Below are 26570 nucleotides of genomic sequence, written 5' to 3' on the forward strand. Positions count from 1 at the left end.
TGTGTGTTTACTCTGACGTAAATGTGTTTGAAGTCCGTGTGTTTGAGGTCCATCCACATAAGAGTCAGTGCGGTTTGGGTCTTTCCGTGTTGGACTAGAACTCTGGGAGATGAGGGTTCAAATCTTCACTCGGACATGGAGACCCACCTTCGGCAAGTCACACTCTCTCAGCCTCAGAGGAAGGCAATAATGGCAACCCCTCTCCGAACACATTATGCCAAGAAAGCCCCCATGAGAGGTGTGCCTTGGTTGGTGCCATAAGTTGAAAATGACTTGAAGGCACACAGTGCCACCATGGTTGCCTTGGCACCCTTTCTGCTCTTCACTTGAAAGTAATTGTTGAACCCACCTCCTTGATTTCTTTTGAACCTACTGGATTGCATGTGAGGACACAGAAAGGAGCTCTCGTTCTCGATGGCATCAAGAACAAGGCTGGGTCAGAGCAGGGCGGAATGACATGGGTCATCTGTCTCCAGCCACAGTCGGCCCATTGTCTTTTATATGGTGACGCTGAAAGGAAAGATCCGCTGGCTAAATTGCAGGGGAAAGCCATTCATCTCGTGCCTCTTGTAGCTATACACAGTTTTGCAAGTCCATTAGTGCCATGTGTCAGAAAAGGGTCTTCCAACCCCTCACTTTTAATAAGCGTCAGAGTTTATTAGAAGATGCAGCTTCCTGCACAGAAAACAACTCCATGCAAATTTCAATCTTCTTTCCATCCTTATACCATGCCAAGGGTGCGGTGACATCCGTACTCAGCCAGCACACCAGACAATGCAGACAAATGCCAGGCAAGGTGTAGCGCAGCCTGGGAAACACCACCAAAGCTTTTGCCAATGTGGCCCCCAGTCACCATCATTATGAGGATGAAATTCAAGATTGGATGGGGAAATGAGTAGACGTGGCAGAATTAGATAAGATGACATGTCTTATGAGATGTGAAAGAACTAGGAGAATGTGTCCAAAGTTGGGAGTGGATGATAGAATATATAAGTAAACACTGGGGTATCATGGCAACATGGGGATTTAAAGATTTATTAAATAATAATGATAATTGTAATGTGTAGTTGCTGGAAGATAAACAGCATTAATCTGTGGATCTAAGTTAGGTACAGTATTGTAGAAATGTCTGTATAGCCCCAAAGTCTTGGGCAGGTTTGTTCTCTTCTTTTAAAACCAAAACAACAACAGCCACGACAACAGCAAAACCCCCGCAACCTTGGGTATTTCCATTTGCAGAAACGCTGGTGTCTTTTGTGAATGTGTTTCATTATTTAAAAGACGGTGGAAGCCTCTGAGTTGCTGCAGGGAGATTGTGAGGCGGAACAAAAGAGAGCCAGGAAGAGCAGTGGGAAGGCTCTGACTCTAAGACAGGATTAATGGTGGGGCAACTCTGGCACTGGCTCTTCACTGCTTGCAGCTGCTTCTGACGCAACCAGCAAAGCACCCGCCATTGGAGGCAGGAACCAACTAGTGAAAAATCAATTAAGCGATCGAGAAAGTTGGAAATTTTCTAACGAAAAAGGGGCGACTTAATTAAATTTTATTTTTAACTAAAGTGATTGAATTAAGTTGGAGCTGTGGCAGTAACTTAATTCCAGGATTAAGTTATTAATCAATTAGCACAAGAGAGTGCTGAAGAGCCAACGCATTTTACATTCCCCCCTCCGCTGCATTTTCCATGCACAGATTTGCCATCGCACACACCTGTATTTGCAGACATTTCCAAACCTGTGCATTTTTGTCCTTCTTTTTTCCATTCATCCCCTTCAATTTGTCAGAGGCAGTCTCTATTAATCCTCTGCTGTCTCACTTTCTCAGCAGATTTTAAAATGTCCTCTCCTCTGATTTTCCTCTTTGACCTCAGCTTACTTGGAGTAGTTGCAAACTGTGTTCGAAGTGCAACAGTAGTTTCCACTCAGTTAACTCAGCCATAGGAAGAGGATATTATTATTATTATTATTATTATTATTATTATTATTATTATTATTAGTAATAATAATAATAATAATAATCTTTATTTATATAGTGCCATAAATTTGCATGGCACTTTACAGGCATCATCAAAACAGCATACAGCTTACAATCTAAAAGTCATAAAATGTAAGCTATACAAAATTAAGCAAATTATACAATTAAAATACATAACTGTATTTTATGATATACTGTATATAGCAAAATCTAAATTGTATATAAAAAAATTAAACTAAGTAGAGAATGCTTCTGAGAACAAGAAAGTCTTTAATCCGGGTTTAAAGCTAGCTAGAGAAGAGATAGGAGAGGTGTGAAGCCTTGTCCTTCCCAGTATGCTCAGGCAAAATCAAACTGCTGCAGCATCTCTTAGTTTGTGCGTTCTTCCATAGTCATAGTTTTTGGTGCCTTGACCATACTCTGATGTTGCTTGGCCACACGTCTCTGAAATATTTGAGGGTATGTTCAGATTTTTCAGCTGCTTGCATTTTTAGCCATTTGCGTTTTTAAAATAAATTCATGCTTCCCAGAGAACAAAACATGATGCCAGCTGTGCAAACAAATGCACTGCTAGAGGGAGGCGCGCATTGTGGACTGGTGCCAGGCTTTCACTATAACTAAGGCCCACTTCTAACAGTTAACATGGAAGTTAACCCAGTTAACATTAGGGATTGCTTAAGGAAAATCTTCTATATAGAGAAGGATTCTGCTGTATGAAGCTCTGCAGTTTGAATCTCCTGCAAACAGGCCACGAGGGTTTCCTGAAATGAGCGTAGCTAAAATTTGCACCGGAGCATCCTGTGAATATATCATGGCATGTGATAGGTTTTAAAGAGATGGTTCTGTACCAGCCCAGGAGGGATCCTAAAAGGGTCTGAAATAGGAAGACACCATTCCTGAAATTAAGCCCGTTTGATGCCGCCTGTTGGAACAGGCTGCTCTGTAGCATTGAAAGAGCTTCGGTGCAGCGCATAGTTTGGGCCCGGCTGCTAATAATACCACTTTGGGGACGATTCCCCGCAGGCCCTTGAGAGCCGATTTATCTCATCACACTTCTCAGAGGATCATAGGCTGCTCAGCACTTTGTATTTAAATGCCTTTTCGTGGCGGGGTAGCTGTCGCTTTCTCCTGCACAGGCAAATGGGTTTTTTAAAGGATTGCTGAATCATTTGGATGAGTCATCCCCATTTCGGGATGGGCTAAGCCACTGTTTTCCAAAATGACTTCGACTGTTTGTGCATAACGGAGAGGAGTAATTGGCACGGAGGTGCCTTCCAAGGTTTCGCAGATGAAAAGCGGGACACGTGTGGCCAAGCAACATCAGAATGTGCTTAAGATGGGGGAAAGTGTTAATGCGGAAGAACAGATGAACTAGGAAGGGCTGCAGCAGTTTGCTTTTGCCTTCCCTCCTGGGGAGGGCAAGATTCGGCCCTGTCCTTTCCTCTCTCTCTTGCTGAGTTAGATATGAAATCTTGTCCTTCCCAGTAAACTCAGGCAAAAGCAAACTGCTGCAGCATTGCCAAGTTTGTGTGTTCTCCTGGCTTAGACATTACTTTTGGCATCTTGGCCACTCTTTCATGGTGCTTGGCCATACGTGTCCCGCTTTTCATCTGCGAAGTGTCGGAGGGTACGTTCATGCCAATGCCTCTTTTCCTTGTTTTCATCTGTGAAAATTATTTAAAAATTGACATAATTATAACAAATTATTACAATCTGCCATCTTGAGAGCCAAAAAGCCAGCCTTGATTTTGCAGTTTTATATAGAGAACACCGTTTTATTGTCCACTATATTTAATGGGACATGAACATCCGTGGATTTTGGTGTCCGTGGGGGTTCTGGAACCAAATCCCAGTGGATACCAAGGGCTCACTGTAAATATTAATTTAATAAATAATAATAAAATAATAAATTCATATTAATTTACCCAGTGAAGGGAGGGAGTAGCCAGAGAAAAGAAAATCTGTAACCTAGCAGTATGATTCAAGTTGCATTTCCAGGCAGCAGGGATTGGGGAAGACACAGGTCAAGACCAATCGGTTGCAATGCTGGTGGCGGGGGGTGTTCTGGGACTTGTAGTCCAAATAATAATAATAATAATAATAATAACAACAACAACAACTTCCCCAAGTGCTCCTTCCACTCCCAAATTATCTCCCCTCTCCATGTAAAAATTGTGCATCTAAAAGGACTTGTTTTAGTTTGGTTTTTTTATTATTGTTATTTTCAGTACAGTGATGTTTAACCTTGTGGCTCAGCAACCAAGCTGGCAAAATGCATTAAGAGCGAGTCAATCTGTCGAGAGGCCATTCTGGGAGCGCCTTTGATAGCCGGCCCCTCGGGGGTCTTCCTTTGCCAAGGACCCTCCTTGCATCCCCCCAGATCTTGAAACCTCAGCAACCTCTGCCCAGAGGGGTCACTTTTTTCTTCCTTTTAATGGACGGCATCAAAAGCAACTCAAGGCTGATCCTTTCCATTCCACTGGGGTTGTAGCGCTCTGTTTGGGGTGAATGCTTCGGTTTGTTCTTTTGAGCTTTTTCCTTAGTTTCCCCTGCGGCCATTTCAGTTCTTGAGAGCTCCCGGTGGGGCTGCATCTTGCAGGTTCTGCTGTATTGCTGTTGTGGCAGTTCATTAACTGAGCTTTGCAAAAAAAAGATGGGGAAAGAAGTAAATGCCATCACCGACAGTGCATTGATTCTGCAAGATTATTCAACACATATACATGCACAGTTGTATAGCAGTGCGCATAACTGGTGGCCTGAGATCTAGAAGCAAACAGTCAATTTGCAGTGGTTTTCCTAATCCAATTCAGGGACTGAAATTCTACATTAAGGGACAGAGCGTAATTTACTCATGAATTGTGACATTGTATGACCAGTGCATGCACACTGCACAACTCATGTGCAGATCTGTGGGTGAACTTACACCTGAAACAGGATTCCAGGCTAGGTTTCGCTTTCACTGTCTAACACAATTTTACTGATAATGTTGGTCCTCCAGAACAGCGCCAGTCCGTGGGCATTTGGCTAGCATCCATGGAGAGTTTCCCAGACAAAAAGGAAAACAACGAGTGTATCCACACTGCAGAATTAATGTAGTTTGACACCACTTTAACTGCCATGACTATCCTACAGAATCCTGGGATTTATGCACCAGAGCTCTCTGACAGACCACGCTGGCTATCTCACCTGCGGGTGAATACTTGTGGGACCTCAAGTCCTTTGGTTTTTAATGGTGGCATGAGCATGGCCATGCTGTCATGGCTACATGCCACCATTAGGGTCAATGGGGCTAACTATCTATGGATGCTCAAATCCATGGATGGCAAGCCCACACTTGAGGCTGCACTAATTTTACAGAGAAACACAAGGGTTACTTAACTGAAATCAATCCTTACGTTTGGTATTTAGGCCCTACGTGTCATGAATCTGGACTGTCTCTTCTTGCTGTTTCGACAACCAGTGACACTATGTAGTCCGCATGATTCCCAGCCCTGACATACTATCCCCTTGCCCCCAGTTGGTGATGCACAACTACAACAAAGAGGACTGTACCTCCAGTTCGCTGACGATTCATTTGTGCAGAGAACTGTCTTACTCTTGTCTTCCCCCAGAGCTGACTGACACCAAGATGTACCACCAAAGATGTATGAATGCCAGAGAGGGCTATTTAGAAAACGTAAGATCTTCCTTTGCTGCTCAAGCAGATGGTACATAACCTGACAGATCTGAACCCATTTGAGATGGATGCCCATGTGTGCTGGCACTGGGTCCACTGGGCTTTGCTTGTGGCCACCATGTTGCAAATGCCACAGTGACCTCTTGTGGTTAAGAACAGTTCTCTCTGGTTGCTGCCACGCTTTGCAATATATTCAGTGGTAGTTGTGATTATTATTATTAAAGTTTATTTATATAGCACCATAAATTTACATGGTCTCCAGGGCTGTAGTCCAACACTCAAGCCACATGGAGGGGAGTGTGTTACCCATGGCTTCCTGCATGAAAACATGAAACACAGAAATAACCCCCAAAATCTCCATTTTGTCTCTGCAGTCCCTCTCAAAATGGTGACAGGAGGTGATGAGAACTCACTTCTTGTCGCCATTTTGAGAAGGACTGCAGGGGAGATATTTGGACTTGTGGGGAATGCAGCCTGCAGGGCAGTTGAGGAGGGAAAAATTGGTCCCTGGCTCTCATAAAGTTATCCATCTTTGGACTAGATGTTTCTCAAGGTACCTTTCAACTCTGTGGTTCTGTAGTTCATTACTTTGTCATCACTGATGGTTCCTCCAGTCACAGTGGGAGTTGTCATTGCCTATCCAAAACAGCCACTGCTATCCAAAACAGCCATTGCCGATCCAAAACAGCCACTGCTATCCAAAACAGCCACTGCTATCCAGAACAGCCATTGCCTATCCAAAACAGCCATTGCTATCCAGAACAGTCATTGCCTATCCAAAACAGCCATTGCTATCCAGAACAGCTACTGCTATCCAGAACAGCCATTGCCTATCCAAAACAGCCATTGCTATCCAGAACAGTCATTGCCTATCCAAAACAGCCATTACCTATCCAAAACAGCCATTGCCTATCCAAAACAGCCATTGCTTCCCAGAACAGCCATTGCCTATCCAAAACAGCCATTGCCTATCCAGAATAAGGCCTGGAGCTGACAGCGACTTCTTCTCCCCCCCCCCCCCCCCCGTGTCACCTCTCCATTTCACTCCTGCACATCCCTCAAACCTCCTTCAGTCTTCAAACGTTATATATTTATTTTCACCCCTTAGCCAGAAAGCTCTCCTATTAGAACAGCCTGTGCTTTTTGACTTGCAATTTAAAAGACATGACACAGAAGGAGCAAGGCGGGCAGGAGGGACAAGGGGATGCGCCAGCTCTTAAAATGATAGGTTTTCCCACAAGCCATGGAGATACGTGGGAAAATACAGGTTGCCGGAGGAGGAGAGCCCTGTGTATCCATGTGGTTGCATGAGGACAAAAAATGACAACCTAAAATATAAAGGCAGCCAAGATCTCTCAACGGAGGCAGCTGAATGCTTCCCTTCCTGTCCTCTGCAGCCTGGTGGAATAATTTATAATAATTCCCCATTAACTTTGTTCTTCATACATAATCTCCAACTGGGAGAGTGCTACCATAACTTTGGGGGGAGAGAGAGAGAGAGAGAGAGCACATACATGCATGTACAGATTGCCATCTCCTTTTCGGCAATAAAAGGGCCCTTGGTTGCCTTTCCTCTCGGGAATCATCAAAGCCAGATCTGCATTTTCTCATTCGGATACAAAGCTGCTGTCAGAATCCTCCCCTGTGGCTTTGCATAAACCCCACTCCAAATGTTGCCTTCCAAATCCAAACATCCTTTTCATGAAAACCGTTGGCAGCAACAGGTTGCTTCACGTCTTCCTAGAGCCAGTGCTAGGAAAACAATGGCCCGGCGACAAAAAGAATGGAGGTTGCTGTCCAGATAATGGATAAACAAATCCATATCGCTCCCCTTTCCCTGCCAAGAATCAAATGAATAATAAACGATCACACTCCCTTCTCTCCCTCGCCTTTCTCTCATCATTTACTGTAAATATTGGCCATTTTGGAAAAAGATAGCCCTGTCAGTCGTGACGGTAGAAGAAGAGAAAGAATTTGGTGGCACTTTAAGACTGAGAGATTTATGTTCGCATGATCTTGCATGGAGTAATTATATAGTTTAGTATGGTATGGTAGACACCTCTGCATTTGTGGCTTTGACTTTTGCGGATTTGATTATTCGCAAATTTGATTAATATGTTCTCTCTAGGAATCTCTTACATCCTCCAGCGCAATTCTGCTGGAAGTTGACCATAGAGTAGTGCAATAGATGTTCTTAGAGAAGGCATTTCTCTAAGCATTTGTAGGTCCTCTAGCATGATTCTCTGACCAACCTCTGGCAGATATTGGCCATAGGCCCTTATCACACAAGGCACTTACCGCGCTGGAATTGTGGCCCAAACGCTTCAGAAGCACGGAGGTGGGATCACCAGTCGTGCTTCTCAAACGTCATTGAGGCATTTTGCTGTTCTTCCGTTGTCAAAGCGTTCATGGAGCAGCCATTTTTGCATAATGGAAGATCTCATTATCACAGAAATGGCTACTCTGTGAACGATTCGTTGATGGGAGAAGAGTGAGATGCACTTCAGCGATGCTTCAGAATTGTTTGGGCCACGATTCCAGTATGGTTAGTGCCTTGTGTGATAAGGTCCATGGAGTTGCACTGGAGGACCTGACGCAGCAACAACTGCTGGGGTGGGAGGGAGCACACAGAACTATGCTTATGGAGCTACAGTATGTTGCCATGCCCAAGCAAAGCCAAGCAGAAGGTGGACTAAAGATGCTCCTTGGTGAGCCCATTCCCACACCAAACACCATCTTCCATCTTGCACAAGGCAGGTGTTGTTATGTGCCTGGATTTTCATGACTTGCTCATCCCTCTTTCCATGGCTTCAGCTCTGTTTTCCACCTTTTCTCATTTGCAATGTAAAGCCGGCGAGGAACTCTCTAACTGTCCGACATGCTGGTACATGCCGCCCACAGCAAATCAGAAATTAAATGCCCACTCATCTGTGTAAAAGGTTCTGTCCTCTTTAGAAACAAAAGCAGGTTTTTCCTTAAGGGAAAGCCTTATTGAGATCTCATTTTTCCACTCGCTGTTATTTATCTAGCAAGTTCATCAGCGACAAAACAGCTGGCAAATCAAGAGAAATCAGACTTGAAATGGAATCCGTCAGTGTCTGGAAGCTTTTTAACCTGACCTTGTACTGGTACAATGTAGATAAGCAAGGTCACGCATCTGGGTCTTGCAAACAAACAAACTCCCTCTCTTTCTAAATGCTTTAGGAATGATCACAGATTAAGGTACAGTGGGACCTTGTTTTCCGCTGGGTTTTGGTTACAGGGCCCCCCATGGATAACAAAATCTGTGGATGCTCAAGTCCCATGAAATATAATAGCACAGCAGAATGGTGTCCCTTATATCAAATGGCAAAATCAAGATTTGCTATTGGGAATTTATACTTTTTTGGAAGCCAAAATCTGTGCTTGAATCAGTGGATAAAAAAAATCCCTGGATAAGGAGAGACAACTGTACTAAGAAACCTAGCTTTTTGTCCCAACCCCTAGATACATGAAAGGACAAGCCACACTTGAATTCTGGGTACCAGGATCAGATGAATGTTTTCAGAAATCAAGATGAAGAGTATCGTTGGATGTGTGTATGTGTGTGTTTGCAGACCTCTTCACTAATAGCATGGGGAAAACTTGATGGCTGAATTCTTTCATTCATATAAGTGTGCTTTTCACAAGTGTATGTCTCCTTTGAACAGGGCACAAGGGCAAGTATGTGGTTGTTGTTGTTAAGCGCCCTCACATCGGTCCCAACTCATGGCAATCCTATGAATGAGACATCTCTAAGTCTCCTTATCCTTATCCCTTTGCAGATTCAGGCCCATGACCTCCTTAGCTGAGTCCATCCATCTGACATGTGGTCTTCATCTCTTTTTGCTGCCTTCCACCTTCCCTAGCTTCCAGGGAGAGTTCAGGTTGAATCAGTTCAGGGCCCATTCATTTGTTCTTGTGGCCATCCATGCTATCCTCAGTAGTCTACTCCAGCACCACATCTCCAATGAGTTCGTTTTCTTTATGTGGTGCCTTACCCCTTATCCAAGCCCCTCCACCAGCATCAAACCCGATGAGGCCAATATTTAGGAGGGCATGAGAGGAGATAAGCAAGGACTTGGACTGCCTCTTATGCCCACTGCAGTTCTCCAAAGAGTGGAGGGACCAGAGGCAAAGCCATTTCTCTTCCTCTCTTTCTAAAGAACTGCAGGGGGAATAAGAGGCAATCCAAGATGCTCAGTCGCTTCACTTTCCACAGCTATTCAGTGGTCATAGCTGTGGTCCCATGGTAATTGGCAACCGTCTGTGTAGAATGCATGGAGTTGGTTGTGCAGAGTGGTTACACAGCATATGTGCCATGCGGGATCTTGCCAACATGTGTAAAACATGTGTGTGTGTGTGTGTTTACACTGTTTAAGCATAATGGAGCATCTTAACCTTTATGTCAGCTTGGACCATTGTGGAGAAGAGCTTGCAAATGTGCTGTCCAAAGCCAAGAGTGACTCATGTTCAGCACTGTGGACAGTGCCATAGATTTACTCTCCCCAAAGCAATTTTGCTTTGCAAAATTTTTCTTTGCAAGCAAGAAGTCCCACCTGGAATGCTTCCCTATAATTTAAATCCGGGCGATCTGCAAAAAAGCTTTCTGGAGTATCGATTATTATCCCTGTTTCTGGATTTCTCAGCTGAAAGAGTGATTAACAACAGGCCTTTCCAAACATCATCCCCCAAATGAGGAGGGGAGGTCAGCTGCACTCCCAGAAGCTTCTGGTGTGGCACGTTTGGCCCTTTTTGAATCACCTTTTAGTGCAATGGGTTAGTGGCTAGGATGCGTCTGCGCAACTTGTTGGAGCTTAGTCTACTTTTTATTCTCAGGACTCTTTATCTCAGTGTCATAATTGAGGAGACACGGGTTGCGTGTGCCACTCTTCCCCTGCCCCTTTTAGCTTTATTATCTAAGATGCTGTAAGCACTTCGAATAATTGTCTTCTGAATGATTTAAGGAGCCATCTTCTCCACTAATGGATCCCTCACCGATGAAAACGTATTCATATTTATGTACAATGCAGGCTTCCAATGGTGATGGGATTGGCATGGCACATGGCTTCGGAAGCTACCATCACAACACATTGAGATGATGAACAGGAGTGAGAGGCTTTGTGGTGGAGGGAGACATAGCAGCTGGCATCACACTAGTGTTTTAGACTTCTGTAAGCTCCTTTACAACTCGTAGTGGTGGGTTTTTGCATATTGCTTATCGTCCATATCATCAGTTCTCAGTTGCATGTGCAGAATTCCACAAGTGTAAGTTTTTCACATGCCGTTGTGCATCATTGGAAGGTGCATAACTACTTGGCAATGCCTTCATTGTGCCATTTGATTCACTGAAATAGTCCCACTTTGAGTGGCATGTCCATGCAGTGCTGCATTCAGTAATACATGGTTGCTTGGATCATTTTAAATCCATATACAGTAATTTCCCCTGGCCATGGAACATCCAGAGACATTTTCCGCCATAAGCAGAAACATTTTATTCCAACCTGAAAATTGGGCTTGGGGGAAACCCTTTGAAAAAGATACGTGGTTATCTTATTTCAGTGAAGGAGCATTCTTTTTTCTCTTCCATGGTGAGGAAGGGGAGCACAGGGCCATTTTCTGGCTAGAAGCAAGCATGTCAGACCATTTTTGCAGGGGAACTTATACAGGATACCAGCCATAGACATTTCTGGTAATGTATGCAAGCCCCGAAATGCCCTCACTTGTTTTGCAGCCCATGTGGCAACCTTTCCTAGTGGCCAGGACCGGTTCCTGTCTTGGTGCCTAAGTGCCCCATTCTTTGTTGCTCTGCCAAAGCGAGAGAAAACGTGTTTTGATTTTTAAAAAAGGAAAAGAGAAAGAAAGAAATTCACATGGGGGCGGTGGGGGGGGAATAGGTGGGAATGGATTAGCTATTTTCATTAAACTCCAAATGCTGTGGGTGGCAAATAACGTGCGCAATTCCCAGACCTCCTAAACATGTAGGTGCAGCAAAGAGAGAAGTGAGTCTTTGGAGGCTGTAAATATTTAATGTTGCTGCCATCAAGGAAGAGATGGGGGAGAAATTGCATTGGGAGGCAGCTTGGAAAGAGTGCAAATTGCCAAGCGGGTTTTCAAGAAAAAAACAGCAAGAGAGAGAGTCAATGGCAGCTTGAAAGAGCAAGAGAGTTTGCTCCAAGCCACCCAGTTAATTGAACTGGAGGGAATTCATTTGATGCCTGAGATTGAACAAGAGGACTTTAGGAATTCTGGTGGTTTTGCATTTCTGAGAGATGAGGTAGATGGTTTCTTTTATTTGTTAGAGCTTGCTTGTTGAATAACTTAGGACTGTGGTGTGCTCAGAAAAACCATTCACGAACAATCATACAAGGGTCATAATGCTTCGGTTTGCTAAGCGTGCCTTGATCACAGATGCAGACCCTTGTATGACTAGGATGTGATAGTGACGATCCTTCTTTGACTCTCAGGCTCAGTGTTCAGTCTTCCTTCTGAACCAAAAGGATACTGTAGTAGATGCTGATGGACCTGTCCTCCTCCATAAGTTTCTCCAGACCATATCACATAAGGTAGTGTAGGAGAGCCAGGACCTGCACGGTCAAAGCAAGAGGATGTTTTTATTAACAGGGTTAATGCAGCCATCTGCCGTCTCCATCCTTCAAACTTTTCTGTTCCTTGTGACTTGGACTGCAACAGTGACTGGTGGCTTCTGTGTCAGTTGGGCAGGGAATCCACTCCAAGTTTTAATCTGATTTGCAAAGCCCAATCTTCAGAATAGGTTCATCGCCTTGGATAGCTCCTTCAAATTGTGGGATTTGTGACCCCACAGAGGTAGAAGCCAATTGCCAATTCTGCCCAGAATGGATTTTCCCAGTAAGAATATATTGTTTTGAACTACCCCTATTGTAATGCAAACGATTTTCAGATGGCCTGGTCTTGAGTGGACAGTTAAGATCCATTAACTTGACCCAAAACCTGCTCCTAGGAGAAATGAAAATGGTTAGGCCTGGCTTACTAATACAGATCAACACAGTCACCTGCATTTCAGACTCTCCTTGGGGTCATAGCTGTGCAGGCTATTTTGATGTATGTAAAATTTAACCATGGCATCATATGACTGAACTGAGCCCATAGTAAGGATCTGGAGAGCTCAGTTGTGCCTTCCTCTCTCGTTGTGCCTCCTTGTTGTTTTGGAGCAAAGCAGAAACCAAGGACCAAGCCGACTGTGCAGGTTTTTTTGCCCCGGAGCTACAAAATTCAAGCGAAAGAGAAGCAGTGTGCCTCCTCCATCCTTAGACCTGGAATTCCAGCTTGGCACATGAACTCCTCCACCACCCGGGTTTTCTTTTATTCATTCAAGCAGCTCTGCTTTCTTTCCTCCGCTGCTACTGGCAAGTGAGGCGGGCCCTTGGCAGGGTTGGCGGTTTCCATCTGGAAGCACTAAAAAGAGGCGAGGGTGGCGCTGGAAGGAACAAGGGGACACAGCGTTGGCCTTTCCGTGGCCCCGTCACTCGATTCTGCAGCTCTCCAGCAAAAGAAGACGGTGGCACTCGCCCAGCTTTCAAGACTGCTGGATCTGCCAGTGGAAGAAGGCAGTTACTGGGTGGCCATTGCTGCTAGAGAGTGAGCAGCAGCTGTGAGACTGGGCTGCTTGCAAGAAGGCTGTCCATCTTCCAGAGGAAGAAGGGACAAAAGCTTCAAAATCATCTCCTGTCATTTTAAAAACTAGGAATGACAAAAATCAATGCTTGACTCCCTTTTGCATTACACTCATCCCTCCATATTTGTGGCTTTGATATTTGCAGATTTGATTATTCACGGATTCGATTAATACGTTCTCTCTAGGAATATCTAGGTCCTCCAGTGCAACTCTATGGTCAACATTAACTAAAAGTCACACTGAAAGACCTAGAGATTCCTAGAGAGAATACTCTACTAGGCCTTTGTAGCTCCTCCGGCGCAGTTCTATGGTCAGTGTCTGTCAGACATTGACCACAGAGTTGCCCTGGAGGACCTAGAGATTCCTAGAGAAGTATCTTGTCAGGCAAAAACATGGTGTTTTTGTTATTTGCGGTTTTTCCATATTCACCGGGGTCTTGTGCCCCTAGCCCTAGCAAATATGGAGGAACAAGCACCTTTGATGCAGGCCTTTGCCAGTCAGAATGCTGTCCGCTGACAAACCAGAAGTTGCATTTCTGCAGATATGCATTGTCTTCCCATAAAGACGATGGGATCTGTGCTGTGCATTTCCTATTAAAACCACACTGTGTGGGTTTGTTAGTGCATCTTGGCTCAATGTGCCGATCTGCTTTCTTATTCCTGGCCCAGCCAGTTGCTTTTCTCTCCTCCTCGCTCCTTCCCTCCTTCTCCTTGCTTGGTTTCTCTCCTCCTTTCTTCCCCCTTTCCCTTGTTGCTGTCATCTTACCATCACCCTATTCATTTTCCATAGGCTGCCTTCATTCTCGTGGCCTTTTGCAGCTAGGAGACACAGTGTTGCCTTGGTAACAAAGCCCTTTTCGACGACTGGAGGCTCGGGGATCACTGTGCACCATCCTGGATGCTCCCTCTATCTCTCCACCAAAACATCATTATCATCATCATCAACATCCAGACAAAGATCCAGTGGGCTTATTGCTAATGGAGAAAGGAGGATAAGAGATTCAGGGATGCAATGCAGGCTGCATTTCTGTGGCGCACATTGTGCCATCATCCCCCCAGCCCTGCATTTGCAGCGCATCACTGGCAGAATGTCTCTGAGGAAATTGCCACTCCCCAGATTGTTCTCTCGGAAGAAGGAGGAGGAGGAGGCGGAAGAGAGAAAGAGGAGGCGGTTGTGTGCAGTTTGAGCAGAAGGAAAGGCTGCCCTTAAGACATTTTGCTCTCCGAGGCTGAGCAAGAAATAGCACCAGGCCTACCCAGCTCAAAGGGCAGAGTATCCAAAGCCGGCCAGATTTATCCTAGGCACCTAAGGGAGAAGGCCCCACAAGTACCTTGCCCTGTCCCTTCGTGCAGGAGAATAAGTGCAATACAGTTATAAGAGAATCAATGGCTAACCATTTGTTACTCATATATTTTGTGGGTTTTTCATGCTATGTGGCTGTGTTCTGGAAGAATTTATTCCTGATGTTTCGCCTGCATCCACAATGCCAGTCACAGATGCTGGCAAAACGTCAGGAAAAAAGTGCTAAGATTCTTCTAGAACATGGCCACATAGCCTGACCACCACCCCCCCAAAAAAAAAAAGTATGGATGCTGGCCGTGAAAGCATTTGACTTCACAAAATTCTCAACCTTCAGCACTTGCCCAATTCAAAAGAATCCAGCCGTTCCTAGCATGGAGAGATTATTGCGGTTCCTATCTGCCAGGATGCTGGGACATACAATAAATGCTGGCCATGAAAGCCTTTGGCTTCACAATTTGTTGCCCTTTCGTCACAGCCTCAAAACAGTCACCAGGCAATTCAAGTGCGTTTATCCTCACTGGCAAAGGCACGATGACCCCCCAATCCCATTAAGATCTACCTCCCTTGGTATATTTCCCCTCCCAGACTTTGTCTCCCTTGCCATGATATTTACCTTTTCAGCGTGACTTCATCCTTTACTTTAATCAAGATAGATTCCATCCAGGCTTGGATTAATCCTTATGCTAAAAATGTTGCAGCAAACAGCCCTACACTGGCCATTTTCGGACACTACGGCCGAGGTCATGCATCATTCTTGCATTGCATGAGCCTAAGGGCCCTCCTTTGTCCCTGCACATGTCCCCCTTATCAGGTTTTCTTTCTGTGCTTCTAATGTACCGAACATATAGTGGTTTGGGCAGGCTTTATGGCTTTTTCATCACTCTGTCTATATAGGCATCTTTTGTTCCTTCGGTGTTCAAGAAATTCTCTCTCTCTGTAGGTCTAGTGACATTTTACTCTTTGCTTTCTTTGTTGCATTCACTCAAGGGTCTTTTCTCTTCTTTGACAATATGTTTCACTTGTAATAACCCCTGGGCACCAATGTTGTATAGTAGCTATAGTAAATCATTGCCATTTCAAAGATGAAAAGCATGCTTTGCTGTCATAATTTTCCATGTTTTTCTAACCAGCGCAATGGTTCCCAAACTCTTATGCTCCAGATGTTTTGGACTTCAGCTCCAGAAGCAGCAGCCATCTTGGCCAATAGTCTGGGATTCTGAGAACCCAAAACACCTGGAAGGCCAGAGTTCAGGTATCACTGAATTAGTACATTTAGTTGTGTAGCTTCTTCTTTCTCCTCCTCTTCCCTAGTGCAAATTGAGCGTGCCAATTTACAGAAAGCAGAGCAAGTTGTGAAAGGGATCATCAGGAAACCATTATGAGATGATTTCCATAAGGAAGATATTTGTTGTTGTTTTGTGCATTGCGACCCAAAGTAAACCCTATCACAGGGGGTTTCTGAGGCTGAGAGAGTGTGACTTGCCCACAGTGACTCAGTGAGTTTCCATGGCTGAGCGGGGATTATACATGAGTATACACAGTGGTCCCTTGTTATCCGCTGGGTTTTGGTTCCAGGATCCCCTGTGGATACCAAAATCCATGGATGCTCAAGTCCCATTAAATACAATCAGGTAGTAAAATGGTGTTTGTTATATAAAATGGAAAATCAAGGTTTGCTATTTGGAATTTATACTTTCTTGGAATATATTTCAAGCCGTGGATGCTTAAATCCATGGGTAAGAAAGTCTGTGGATAAGAAGGACCAATTGTATATCCCACCTGCCCACTAAAATAGTGCTCAGGGTGGCTATTTAGAAAAGGCCTCCGTGATGTGCCTCCTCTTCTCTTGGAGTACAACCAGGCAGACATCTGTAGTTAAATACAGCTCCGGTTGGATGATTTATGGGAGGCGCTTTTCACGCCGGGAAGCCAAGCAGCACTGGAACCCAGTAATTAGTTGCTTTCGTTCAGAGCTCCCGCATGTGAAGGTGGGGACTTAATGCCTACTCTGTAATTACTGTCAAAGATTTGGCAGGGCACAGTGGGGCTCTGGACATCGTCTGTGGGCCGCAATGGACAGCCCCTTGGAAGGAGTCATCCTCATTAGCAGAGCGTTCATGTCCCCTTTTCGTCGCTGCTTACTAACTCGTCACACAGTTTGCGCTGTAAACACATACATGCATTATCTGCAGGTAATCTTTATTAGTTCGGATGGTTTTCAGTCTTTATGCTGATGATATTGAGCTGTATTTCTCAATTCTTTTGACATCAGGCATCATATCGCAGCACATCTTTCATCCGGCTCTGCGCAGAGGCTTCGTCATTGTGTTAAAACTTAACATGCTTCTTTGTAACATACAAGCTTTTATTGCTGTTAAATCATATTCCCATTTAAGGATGCCTATAGTCTCGGCTTTATCTTTAACTCTGCTTTGCCATCATTTGCACTGTCAAATTAATGCAGAAATACAGCCAGCCCTCCTTATCCACGGATTTTTTTATTCAAGCATCCATGGCTTGAAAATATCTTAAAACCATACGAATTCCAAAATAGCAAACCTTGATTTTTCCATTTCATAGAAGGGACACCATTTTACTTTGCCATTGTATTTCATGGGATTTGAGCATCCACGGATTTTGTTATCTACGGAGGGGGGAGGTCTTGGAACCAAACCCCAGCAGATACCAAGAGCCCACTGTACCAGCATTAACTGCCATGGCTGAATGCTGTGGGGATTGTGGTTTTTGTAGTTTTGTGAGATATTTAGCCTTCTCTGTCAAAGAGCTCTGGCGCCGCAACAAACACGCCATTCGGCGAGTTCCCTGGTTTTGCCTCCCATTCCTCCATCCCTTGAGTGCCCCCTTGTATATTTTTAGCTCTGAAATACCACCGTGGTGTTCCTTAAACAAAACCCCAGTGGCATGGGAACAGCAAAGACTGGGTTGGGTGTGCTTTCCGGTTTTGTTTCATTTAATTGCGCACTTGGGTACAGATGGCAAAGCATGGCAGGAGGTTTTGAATCCCACTGCCTGGAGAGGCTGGAGGGTTGGAGAGAGAAAGACTGAGGCAGTCCTGGAGAGAAGGGGGGGATCGAAAAAGAAAAAGGCAGGAGGAAAGAAATGCAGCCAGGCCACATTTCCAAGCCTTACCTGCTGGGCCCAGAGGGGGAGCAAAGCGCTTAAGGTCACTCACAGTTTGAGGCATGTCCTGGAGAGCGAGGAAAGAAAGGGACATCGTCTTCGCTTGGTCTGTTAATTGCTCGTTAAGTCAGCTAACGAATGCCAATTCTGGGCTCGGTGCCCTTTCGGGGGGACGGCTGCATCGCGTTGCGCGGAGAGACTTTTGTGGGTTCAGGGGGGTGTTATTTAATCCGTCCCCTTTTTAAAAAATCGGTTTGTCTAGGGTGGGGGAATCGCAGCCTCTAAATAATAATAATACAGTAGACCCTTGTTATCCGCTGGGGTTTGGTTCCAAGATCCCCAGTGGATAACAAAATCTGTGGATGCTCAAGTCCCATTAAATATAATGGCAGAGCAAAATGGTGTCCCTTCAACATTTTCAAACCGTGGATGCTTGAATCTGTGTATTAAAAATCTGTGTATAAGAAGGTCCAATTGTAATAATAATAATAATAATAATAATAATAATAATAATAATACATTTTAATTCTATCCCGCCTCTCCAATAAGATCAAGATGGAGTACAACGATAAAATTCATACAATATACAATATAAAAATGAATCCCACTCCAGAAAGCTGCGTGTTTTCCCAAAGACAAATTTCCACCCCAAAAAACTGGCCAAAAGCAGCATAGAATAAAAGGGGGAAAATGCAGAACAGTCAGCCCTCCTTATCCACGGATTTTTTAATCCACGGATTCAAGCATCCACAGATTAAAAATATTCAGAAAAAGTATCAATTCCAAAAAGCAAACCTTGATTTTGCCATTTTATAGAAGGGACACCATTTTTTCTATGCTATTATGTTTAATGGGACTTGAGCATCCATGGATTTTGTTATCCACGGGGGATCTTGGAACTAAATCCCTGTGGATATCAAGGACCCTTTGTAGTTTTGCTCCCGTCAGCCTTCCAGAACTCCACAACGGGTGTTTAAAAAATAGTATCCAGAAAATGGGTGCAAACTAAAATGAAAGTATTGTGATGTCACCTCTGGTCATGTAGTCCCCAGGGCATGTGTCAGTGACAAAAATTGCCCCGGTCCTGCCCACCCCAGGTATTATTTTTCTGACAAAGAACATGGACTAGAAATACCTTTCCTTTTTGCAACCGAATCTGCCCAAGAAATGCAATGCTGCCTTTGCCTCTCCTTTGACTTCCGATTGTCCTGCCTGAGAACTTTTCAAGGAGCGGAAAGGAGATAATATCCAAACTATTCTGTGTGTTCTGCATAGGGCAAGGTGCCGTTTCTGCTGATTTATGGGATACCAAAATAACTTCTCTGTCTTGACACATTAGCCGAGCATCTGTCCCAAACCGAGGCTCTCATCATCACTAGCAATGTATTCCTGCTGAGCCTCCCTCTCTAGCTTTTGTTTCTGCTTTGTCATCGCTGTCCATTGATGTCCTTCCTGTTGCCTTGGATCCGATGCGGAACAAGTGGTGCGCCTTGAATAAAGGGCCCTTGCTTATGATGTTGCTCTTGTGTGCCGTAAGTTGGCTCTGACTTGTGGCAGCCCTATGAATGATAAGACCTCCATGAACCCTCAATATCAGTATCCCTGCTTAGCGTCTTGCAGACTTGGGATAAATAAAATAAATAATAAAACCCATTTGCAACACAGTCTTGCAAAAACATTTGCAATACAGATATAACAAAACCATTTGCAATACCGGCAGTCCTGCTGCCTTCAACTTTACTTAGAGTTATGTCTTCTCTTGATATGTCCAAAACGTATCTTAAAGTCAAACAAGTTTTATTCGCCATAAGCTTTCATGGACATCAGCCCTGCTCTTCATAGTGGCATCAGATTCTTGCATCTGAAGGAATTAGACTGCAGCCTGCAGATGGTTATGCCAAATAAAATATGGTAGTCGTTCATATGCCACCAGATTATTTGCTGTTTTTGCTGTCGTACACTAAGACAGATGTACTTCTAGAAGCTAGAGAGAGAGAAGGAAAGATAAAGAGGGAGAGAAGGCCACAGAGGACACAGATGTGCTCAAGACTGGTACATTCTCATTTATATGTGTGGCTGAACATTGAGGCATGACGATGATAATTAAAATGATCTCTTCTATGCTCTGAACGCTGGCCCTGATCTCGCCCTATCATTTCTGTATTGAGCATTGAATCCAGACGCAACAGGTCCTATCCTACTATCCTATTCACCCTTTCTCTTTGTGTTTCCCAATCTGTCTCCTACCACTGAAATTGGGATTCCTTCCCAGCTTTTGGGCCACTCCTTGTTCTTCTGCAACATTAGAGCATTTGTCCTTTTTCCATCCTTTCCGCTTCTGAACAGACTGTTCCCCCCCCCCCCCTTTTCTGTACATTGTTATGGATTTCTTTTCGGTGCTACTTTTGCAAATTGTTTGGAGACTGTGGGCAGCAGCACATAGATAGATCGGTTGATTGATGAATTGAATAAAGGAAAGCATAGCCAACCAAGTGGGGAATGGCTCAAGCTTAGTGCAGATCGGATGATTTTTCGTGAAGAAAATCCATGGTGCAATTTCCAGGTAAGACGGGGAAAGGCCTCACCTGAACCCACAAAAAAACACTCTCAGTGGCCTCTGCGATGTGACTCAGGGCTAAATACGTGCGACATTAAAAGTATGCCATGCAAATAAAGTATTTCTGAGATTGTAGATCGGCTACTTAAGTAATATACTTAACAAAGTAGTGGCTCCTGACCCGACCCCAATCCTATCCTATTAGGCAGCAGTTAGTTTGAGCAACAGGGATCTGTTCTCCTATCAATCAAGATACAGCAGCTTGGGATTTCCATCTCTACAACCAGAAACCTCTGATGCGACAATCAGAAATGTGATCCCTGTCGCAATATCTCCTTCCACCAGAGACCACTCATGGAAGGGGAAGATAATTTGCTGTATCCTGATGGACAGGAGAACAGACTCCCATCACTCGCAGTGGCTGCTGCCCAATAAAACAAGATCGGGGGACTTTTACAATCCCTAGGTATTCCCTGCACTGTTGCCATGGTCATGAACATATTGGGATTGTGAACATGAATCAGTTATGATATATTTGCAACTGCAATCATTAATTCCAGCCCTCATTTCATTGCTTTTCCGTAGTCAACCACCATTGACCTTAAACTCTCACCTGGCCTACTAGGAAAGAGAGGAAAAACATGGGAGCAGGGAGTTTAAGGTCCAAAACACACTCCAGAAATAATCCAGTTTGAGACCGCTTTAACAGCTCTGGCTGAAAGCTAGGGAATTCTGGGAACTAGTTTTGTGAGACATTTAGCCATCTCTGTCAGAAAGAGCTCTGGTGCCACAATGAACTGCAATTCCCAGGATCCCCTCGCACTGAGCCAGGGCAGTTAAAGTGGTCTCAAACTGGATTATTTCTACAGTGTGTTTAGAACCTGAGTCTACATTCCTACACCTGGCACTCTGGTAAGAAGGAAGAACAGCAACCTCTCCTAGTGATTGGCAGCTGCCAATCATAAGCGATTTTTGGAGAGAAGAACAAGGAGCAAGGGCAAGAGAATAACCTCCTGCACCCTGTCCAAAAAGGGATTTAACACATGCATAAGCTGCACTTAGGCTCATATAAGTCACAAAAGCATCCCAGCCTCATTCTGGAACATGTCTAGGCACACATGCTTTAGAGCAAGGCTGGGCAACTTGAGTATATACGGTAATTGTATTCCACAACCCTTACGATGAAGGACAACATCACTGTGGTGCCAAATGTGCAACCCAATATGCAGTTTGCTTCCAGATGCAAGGCGCAATATGCAGCCATGTGCATGTGCATTCCCATGCAAAATACAGAGCTGAGTGCTCAGGGATGCCACATGCAGAGCTCCACTTCCACAACCTTGAATGACTGCAGATGTTCTGCATTGCACAAAAATGTCCAAAAGGGAAACCTACACTTACGTATGTCACCAACAGGATTCCAATCCATGCTTTCAATGCAGCAGGCCATTTCAACCTCAGCATAAGCGTCTTCTTGGGTCCTCTATCCCATTTCATCTGTCTCCTTGGGAACGCCGGCCATGGCAGTTCTCTTTTGGAGGATGTGATTGCAAATGGCAGGCAGCCAGGATGGCTAAAATTGCTTTCATTACTTTGGAGGTATGGGAATGCTTACCGAGCATGATGCAGTCCCGCCAGACAAAGAAACCTCCAGAAAAGGAACAAAGTCTACAAAAGAGAGAGAGAGACGGAAAGTGAGATTGAGCTGTCACCATGTAACAGCATACAAAGATGGGTTACAGTTCCGGAATGGCTAATCGGGAAGCCATGTTGGCTTCTTTCGTCAAGCATGAAGCAAAGGTTTTGTGCATAGAAGGGCTGGTTGAGCAAAGCAGCTAAGATCAGGGCTTAAGCAGAGCAGCTAAGATCAGCAAGCTAAAAAGTGTCCAGAGAAGGGCAACCAGGACTGTCAAAGGTCTGTATCCAAGCCTTAGGAAGAACAACTTAGGAATCTGGGCTTGTTTGCCTTGGAGAAGAGAAGACTAGGAAGTGACATGGTAGCTATCATTAAATGTCTGAAGAGAAGTCATGTAGAAGAGATAGACATTTTGTTAACTGATGCTTCAGAGACTGGATTGACTCAAAAAATAATTAAAAAGAGATTTTAATTGACTCAATTTTCTTAAAAATAGACACCACTCAGACATGAGAAAGTACTTATTTACTATAAGAAGTGTTCAGTAGTGGAATGAACTGCCTTGGAGGATAGAGGGCTCTCCTTTTGAGGTCTTTAAACAGAGATTGGATGAGCATCTTTCAGGAATGCTGTAGCTGTGCGTTCCTGCATGGCAGCAGGTTGGAGTAGATGTGGCCCCTTCCAGCTATAAGATTCTGTGATTTTTCACCCTTCAGGCACATACTTCCTTGTCTAGGAAAAGTTTTGGCTAGCAAAATAAGCACTGTGGTCCTTCATCTCTCAGCCACTGACTGTGAACTCATTACCAACAAGCGCATATTATATTTGGTGTGCACTTTCATCCAATTGCAGTAATGCCACCGTAAATCACATGGCATCCTTTCCTTGGCTTGAGAGGCATGTGTGCATCCAGGTCACTGTCGCTGCATTCGAAGAAGAAAATAATTTGATGCATTCTAGCAAACAGCTTCTTCAGCAGAGCTACAGCAAAGTGCAAAGATCTTGCCAGAAAGGAGGGAAACTGCAGTAATGCTGCAAGGGAAGGACAGGGAGAAGAAGGAAGGGAGAAAGGAGGGGAGAGAGAGAGATGCTGCAGTGTTTGAGCAACCAAATAAGTAGGGAGATCGCTCTAAAAGAGGGGTGTGGGAATGTGGCTCATAAGCTGAAGGCCACATATGCTCCCTGGGCACCCATTTTGGAGCCTCTCAATCCCCTCCAAGACCACTGAGCCAGAGATTGAAGCTTATTTCAACACTGGCAACTGGGCAGCATTTTCTACCAGAACCTTTGACTCTGCACCCGGATGCCATCTTCTACCAGAAGTGAGACTGGCGGGTCCATAGGTTGTACATAACACCTAGACAGAGATAGAAAAGGCTGAACTGTCACTGAGCTTGGCAGCCTAATCCTTTTATGTTAATACTGGCCAAAGGGATATATTTTTGAACATATTAAGTAGCTACATATTGGGCATCACAGTTAATGTTGCAAACACATGAGAAGGACAGAGAAAATGGTATAGTTGACCGTTGTTACCACAGGCGTCTGATTCTTAAAAGATCTAGGCTTCAGACTTCGAGGGAATTCTCCAAGGCACTGACCAACATTCCTGGATAGATTTGGGACCATGGACAGTTCCTTTAAAGATAGCCGAAACCTGGAGTGGATTCACTATCTCATTGTGGATTTCCAACTTATCATGGGGTTTTCTGTGGCTGAGAGTGTGTGGCTTGTCCAAAGTCATCCAGTGGTTTCCATGGGCATCCATGGATTTTGGTACCCAAGGAAGGTCCTGTAACCAAATTGATGCAAATACCAAGGGTTTGCAGTGCATTTATGTCACCTGCAACAGGATTGCAGGTGACATAAATTAAAACAGAACGCAGCTAAGACAAACAGTTATAGCATTGGAGAACTGTGAAAAGGAAATTAAATTGTTGCTGCTGTTGTTGTTGTTGTCCTTGTGTGCCTTCAAGTTATTTCTGATTTATGGCAACCTTAAGGTGATCCAATAGCAGGATTTTCTTCGCAAGATTTATTGAGAGGGAGTTTGCTATGACCTTCTGGGACTTGGTGGAGATTCGAACCCTCTCCTGCAGTCCTAGGCCCTATTCCCACTGGCTTATAATGCGGATCAGGACGCGGATCATGGGTGCATCGTTTCCATTTGAGCACACATTCGATCCGCATTGCTCTGATATCGTTCCCATTGGAATTCGACTCTGAATCAATTTATACTGAAAAACCTGAATTATTGGTCGATAAACCGGTTTAAAAAAACAGCGGCTTTTTAGCGAGTTTTCCTGTGCCTCCCGAGTCTGATTCGCGGCATACGAATGGGAACAAAAGGGTGTCTGATTCGGGAACTTGGGGATGGGAAGAGCAGTGCTCAAGGGGCTGGCCTGGGGGTGTCACCCACTTGTTCTCTTTCTTGCAGTACCGGTGCCATTTTCTCCCATTCGCATAGTCTTTCCTCCAGCGGATTGGGAAGCAGGGTAAAGCGATCATGCTACATTGAGCTCCAAATGCAGTAAACACATTATGCCGCCTGCAGCCTCCCCTGTGCTCCACATTCATAGACCGATGTGAGAGGAGACCCATTGAACACCATTTTTAACTATTCTTTCTTCTTTTTTTGCCTCTGCCTGAGTGCCTGAGCAGCTGATGGGCTTTGCAGTACATGCCTGCATGATTGCACCCCAAACAGCCCAGGGAGCAATTGGGGAGGCAAAGAGACTTGGGGTGATGAGAGACGCCTCTTCTCTTTCCCAGAGGAACTATGGGAAGATACAGAAGAGCCTCGGATGCAAAATAGAGGCTCCTCTTCTCTCTTTCTCAGAGGGAGTCTGGGGAGACACAGAAGAGCCTTGGATGCAAGAGGTTTAGGATGAATCGCGGCTCCTTCTCTCTTTCCCAGACGGACTATTCTTCCTTTCCCGGAGGGGAAAAGCGCCTAAGCGACTGATTGGCTGTGACGTTAAGCGCTTAAGTGCTTGATTGACAGCTGCTTTTAAAAAAAGAGGTCCTGGAAGGGCAATGGGAACGGGGAGCAAAATAACCCGCTTCAAATTACCACAGGGGAAATACCAATGGGAACGAAAACAGGGGTAAAAAAAAACCAGGTTTGTTTGCACCCGTTTTTAATCGGAACGATGGGTCAGATTTGAGTCAGAATCCGAATCAGAATCCGAGTCAGAATCGCAGCGAAATAAGCCGCTTTTTTGCCCAGTGGGAATGGGGCCTTAGTGCATCACTCAAACCACTATACTATACTGACTCTCTTAAATTATGCTCCTGTATTAAAAGCAAGCAAATAATTTAAATAGTTAAAAACATGTAAACCATAAGTAGGGGGAAAGGACAATGCCTGGTAGTGGTGGTGGTTGTGTACCATTGAGTTGTTTCAGGCAATCTATCACAGGGTTTTCTTGGCATGATTTTTTTCCATAGGGGAGCTTTCTTTGCCTCTCTCTGACTCTGAGAAAGTGTGACTCGCCCAAGGTTACCCAGTGGGTTTTCATGGCTGAGCGGAGATTTGAACCCTGGTCTTCAGAGCCATAGTCCAGCGGCCAAACCACTTCGCCACATTGGGCGTCTATACATGCAAAGTAGCTGTTTAGAAGCCAAAAGCCTCTCTAGATAAAGTGGTTTCTCTTTACAGAGGGCATCCAGAACTTACGTCTTTCCTTCTCCCTCTCTCCTTCTCTGCCTCTAGGCTGATGCCAAGATGGTCTGCGATGTTGTCAGTCGGATGGAGGACACGGAGCCCTTCTCCCCCGAGCTCCTTTCAGCCATGATGAGACTTTGGGCCGACTCCGGCCTCCAGGAATGCTTCAACCGGTCCCGAGAATATCAGCTCAACGACTCTGCTCAGTAGTGAGTATTGTGCATGCCTAGATCAACCAGATCTTTTCAGCACCAGATGCCTCCAACACCTCTAGGGAGGGAATATAATTTTGTCATGCTTGTGAAGGAACCTGGACAATTTTAAGACTGAGAGAGACTTTTTTTTAATGCACCAGCACCATAGTGTCTGCATAGTAGTGGCAGAGACTTCATGTCATCATTACGGTTACCATTTTGTGTAACAGAAAGCTATGCTGGGTCACTTATTTCACCTGTTGGGCCATTTGGGGCTGTGTGAGGTTGAGGGGAATGCATAAGGGTCAGAAGGTCTGCAAAGCACCTTCCTATGGTCTGCAAATGGGTTATTCTTCACTTAAAAATGAGTGGTGGCCAAAACTCTACTTTTTCAGCCCAAAAAATGAGGGGTGGTCAGGCCCTTTGTGGAACATCTATGGAGCATCTCAGAGGCTGCACTGGATGTCCTTCCAATCCGATGTGACCCACAGACCAAGAATTTATGCACTATTTTATGCATTATTTGTGGCATTGGATAAAGTATAAAATCAGGAACCACTTAGGAATCATAATTTTAATGAACGTTGGGTACTCCTGTGAGTTTGAGGAAAGCAAGACACTAGAGCCACTACTAGCCAGTAGAGAAGTTTGAGTCACCCGTATGATGCAGCCGCAATAAAAGTGAATTCTCAGCTCTCATAGGAACACTTTGAGATGAAGAGCCCGTCTCTCAATGGCAGAACAGATGGTC

General features: G+C 44.7%; 1 protein-coding gene across 3 annotated transcripts in view; it reads left to right on the forward strand.

Annotated features, from left to right (window-relative positions):
* The window catches only part of LOC149306046 (guanine nucleotide-binding protein G(o) subunit alpha), a 104431-nt gene that overhangs the window by 51490 nt on the left and 26371 nt on the right, over positions 1-26570 (forward strand). For all 3 annotated transcript variants that reach the window (XM_089540382.1, XM_089540379.1, XM_089540381.1), the window contains exon 4: positions 25674-25834. In XM_089540382.1, the coding sequence (XP_089396508.1) occupies positions 25674-25834 (161 nt within the window). The remainder of the gene's footprint in view (positions 1-25673; positions 25835-26570) is intronic.

This window comes from Sceloporus occidentalis, unplaced genomic scaffold (genome assembly GCF_023333645.1).
Source record: "Sceloporus occidentalis isolate IW3139 unplaced genomic scaffold, rSceOcc1.0.p SCAF_10, whole genome shotgun sequence".
Lineage (NCBI taxonomy): Eukaryota > Metazoa > Chordata > Lepidosauria > Squamata > Phrynosomatidae > Sceloporus > Sceloporus occidentalis.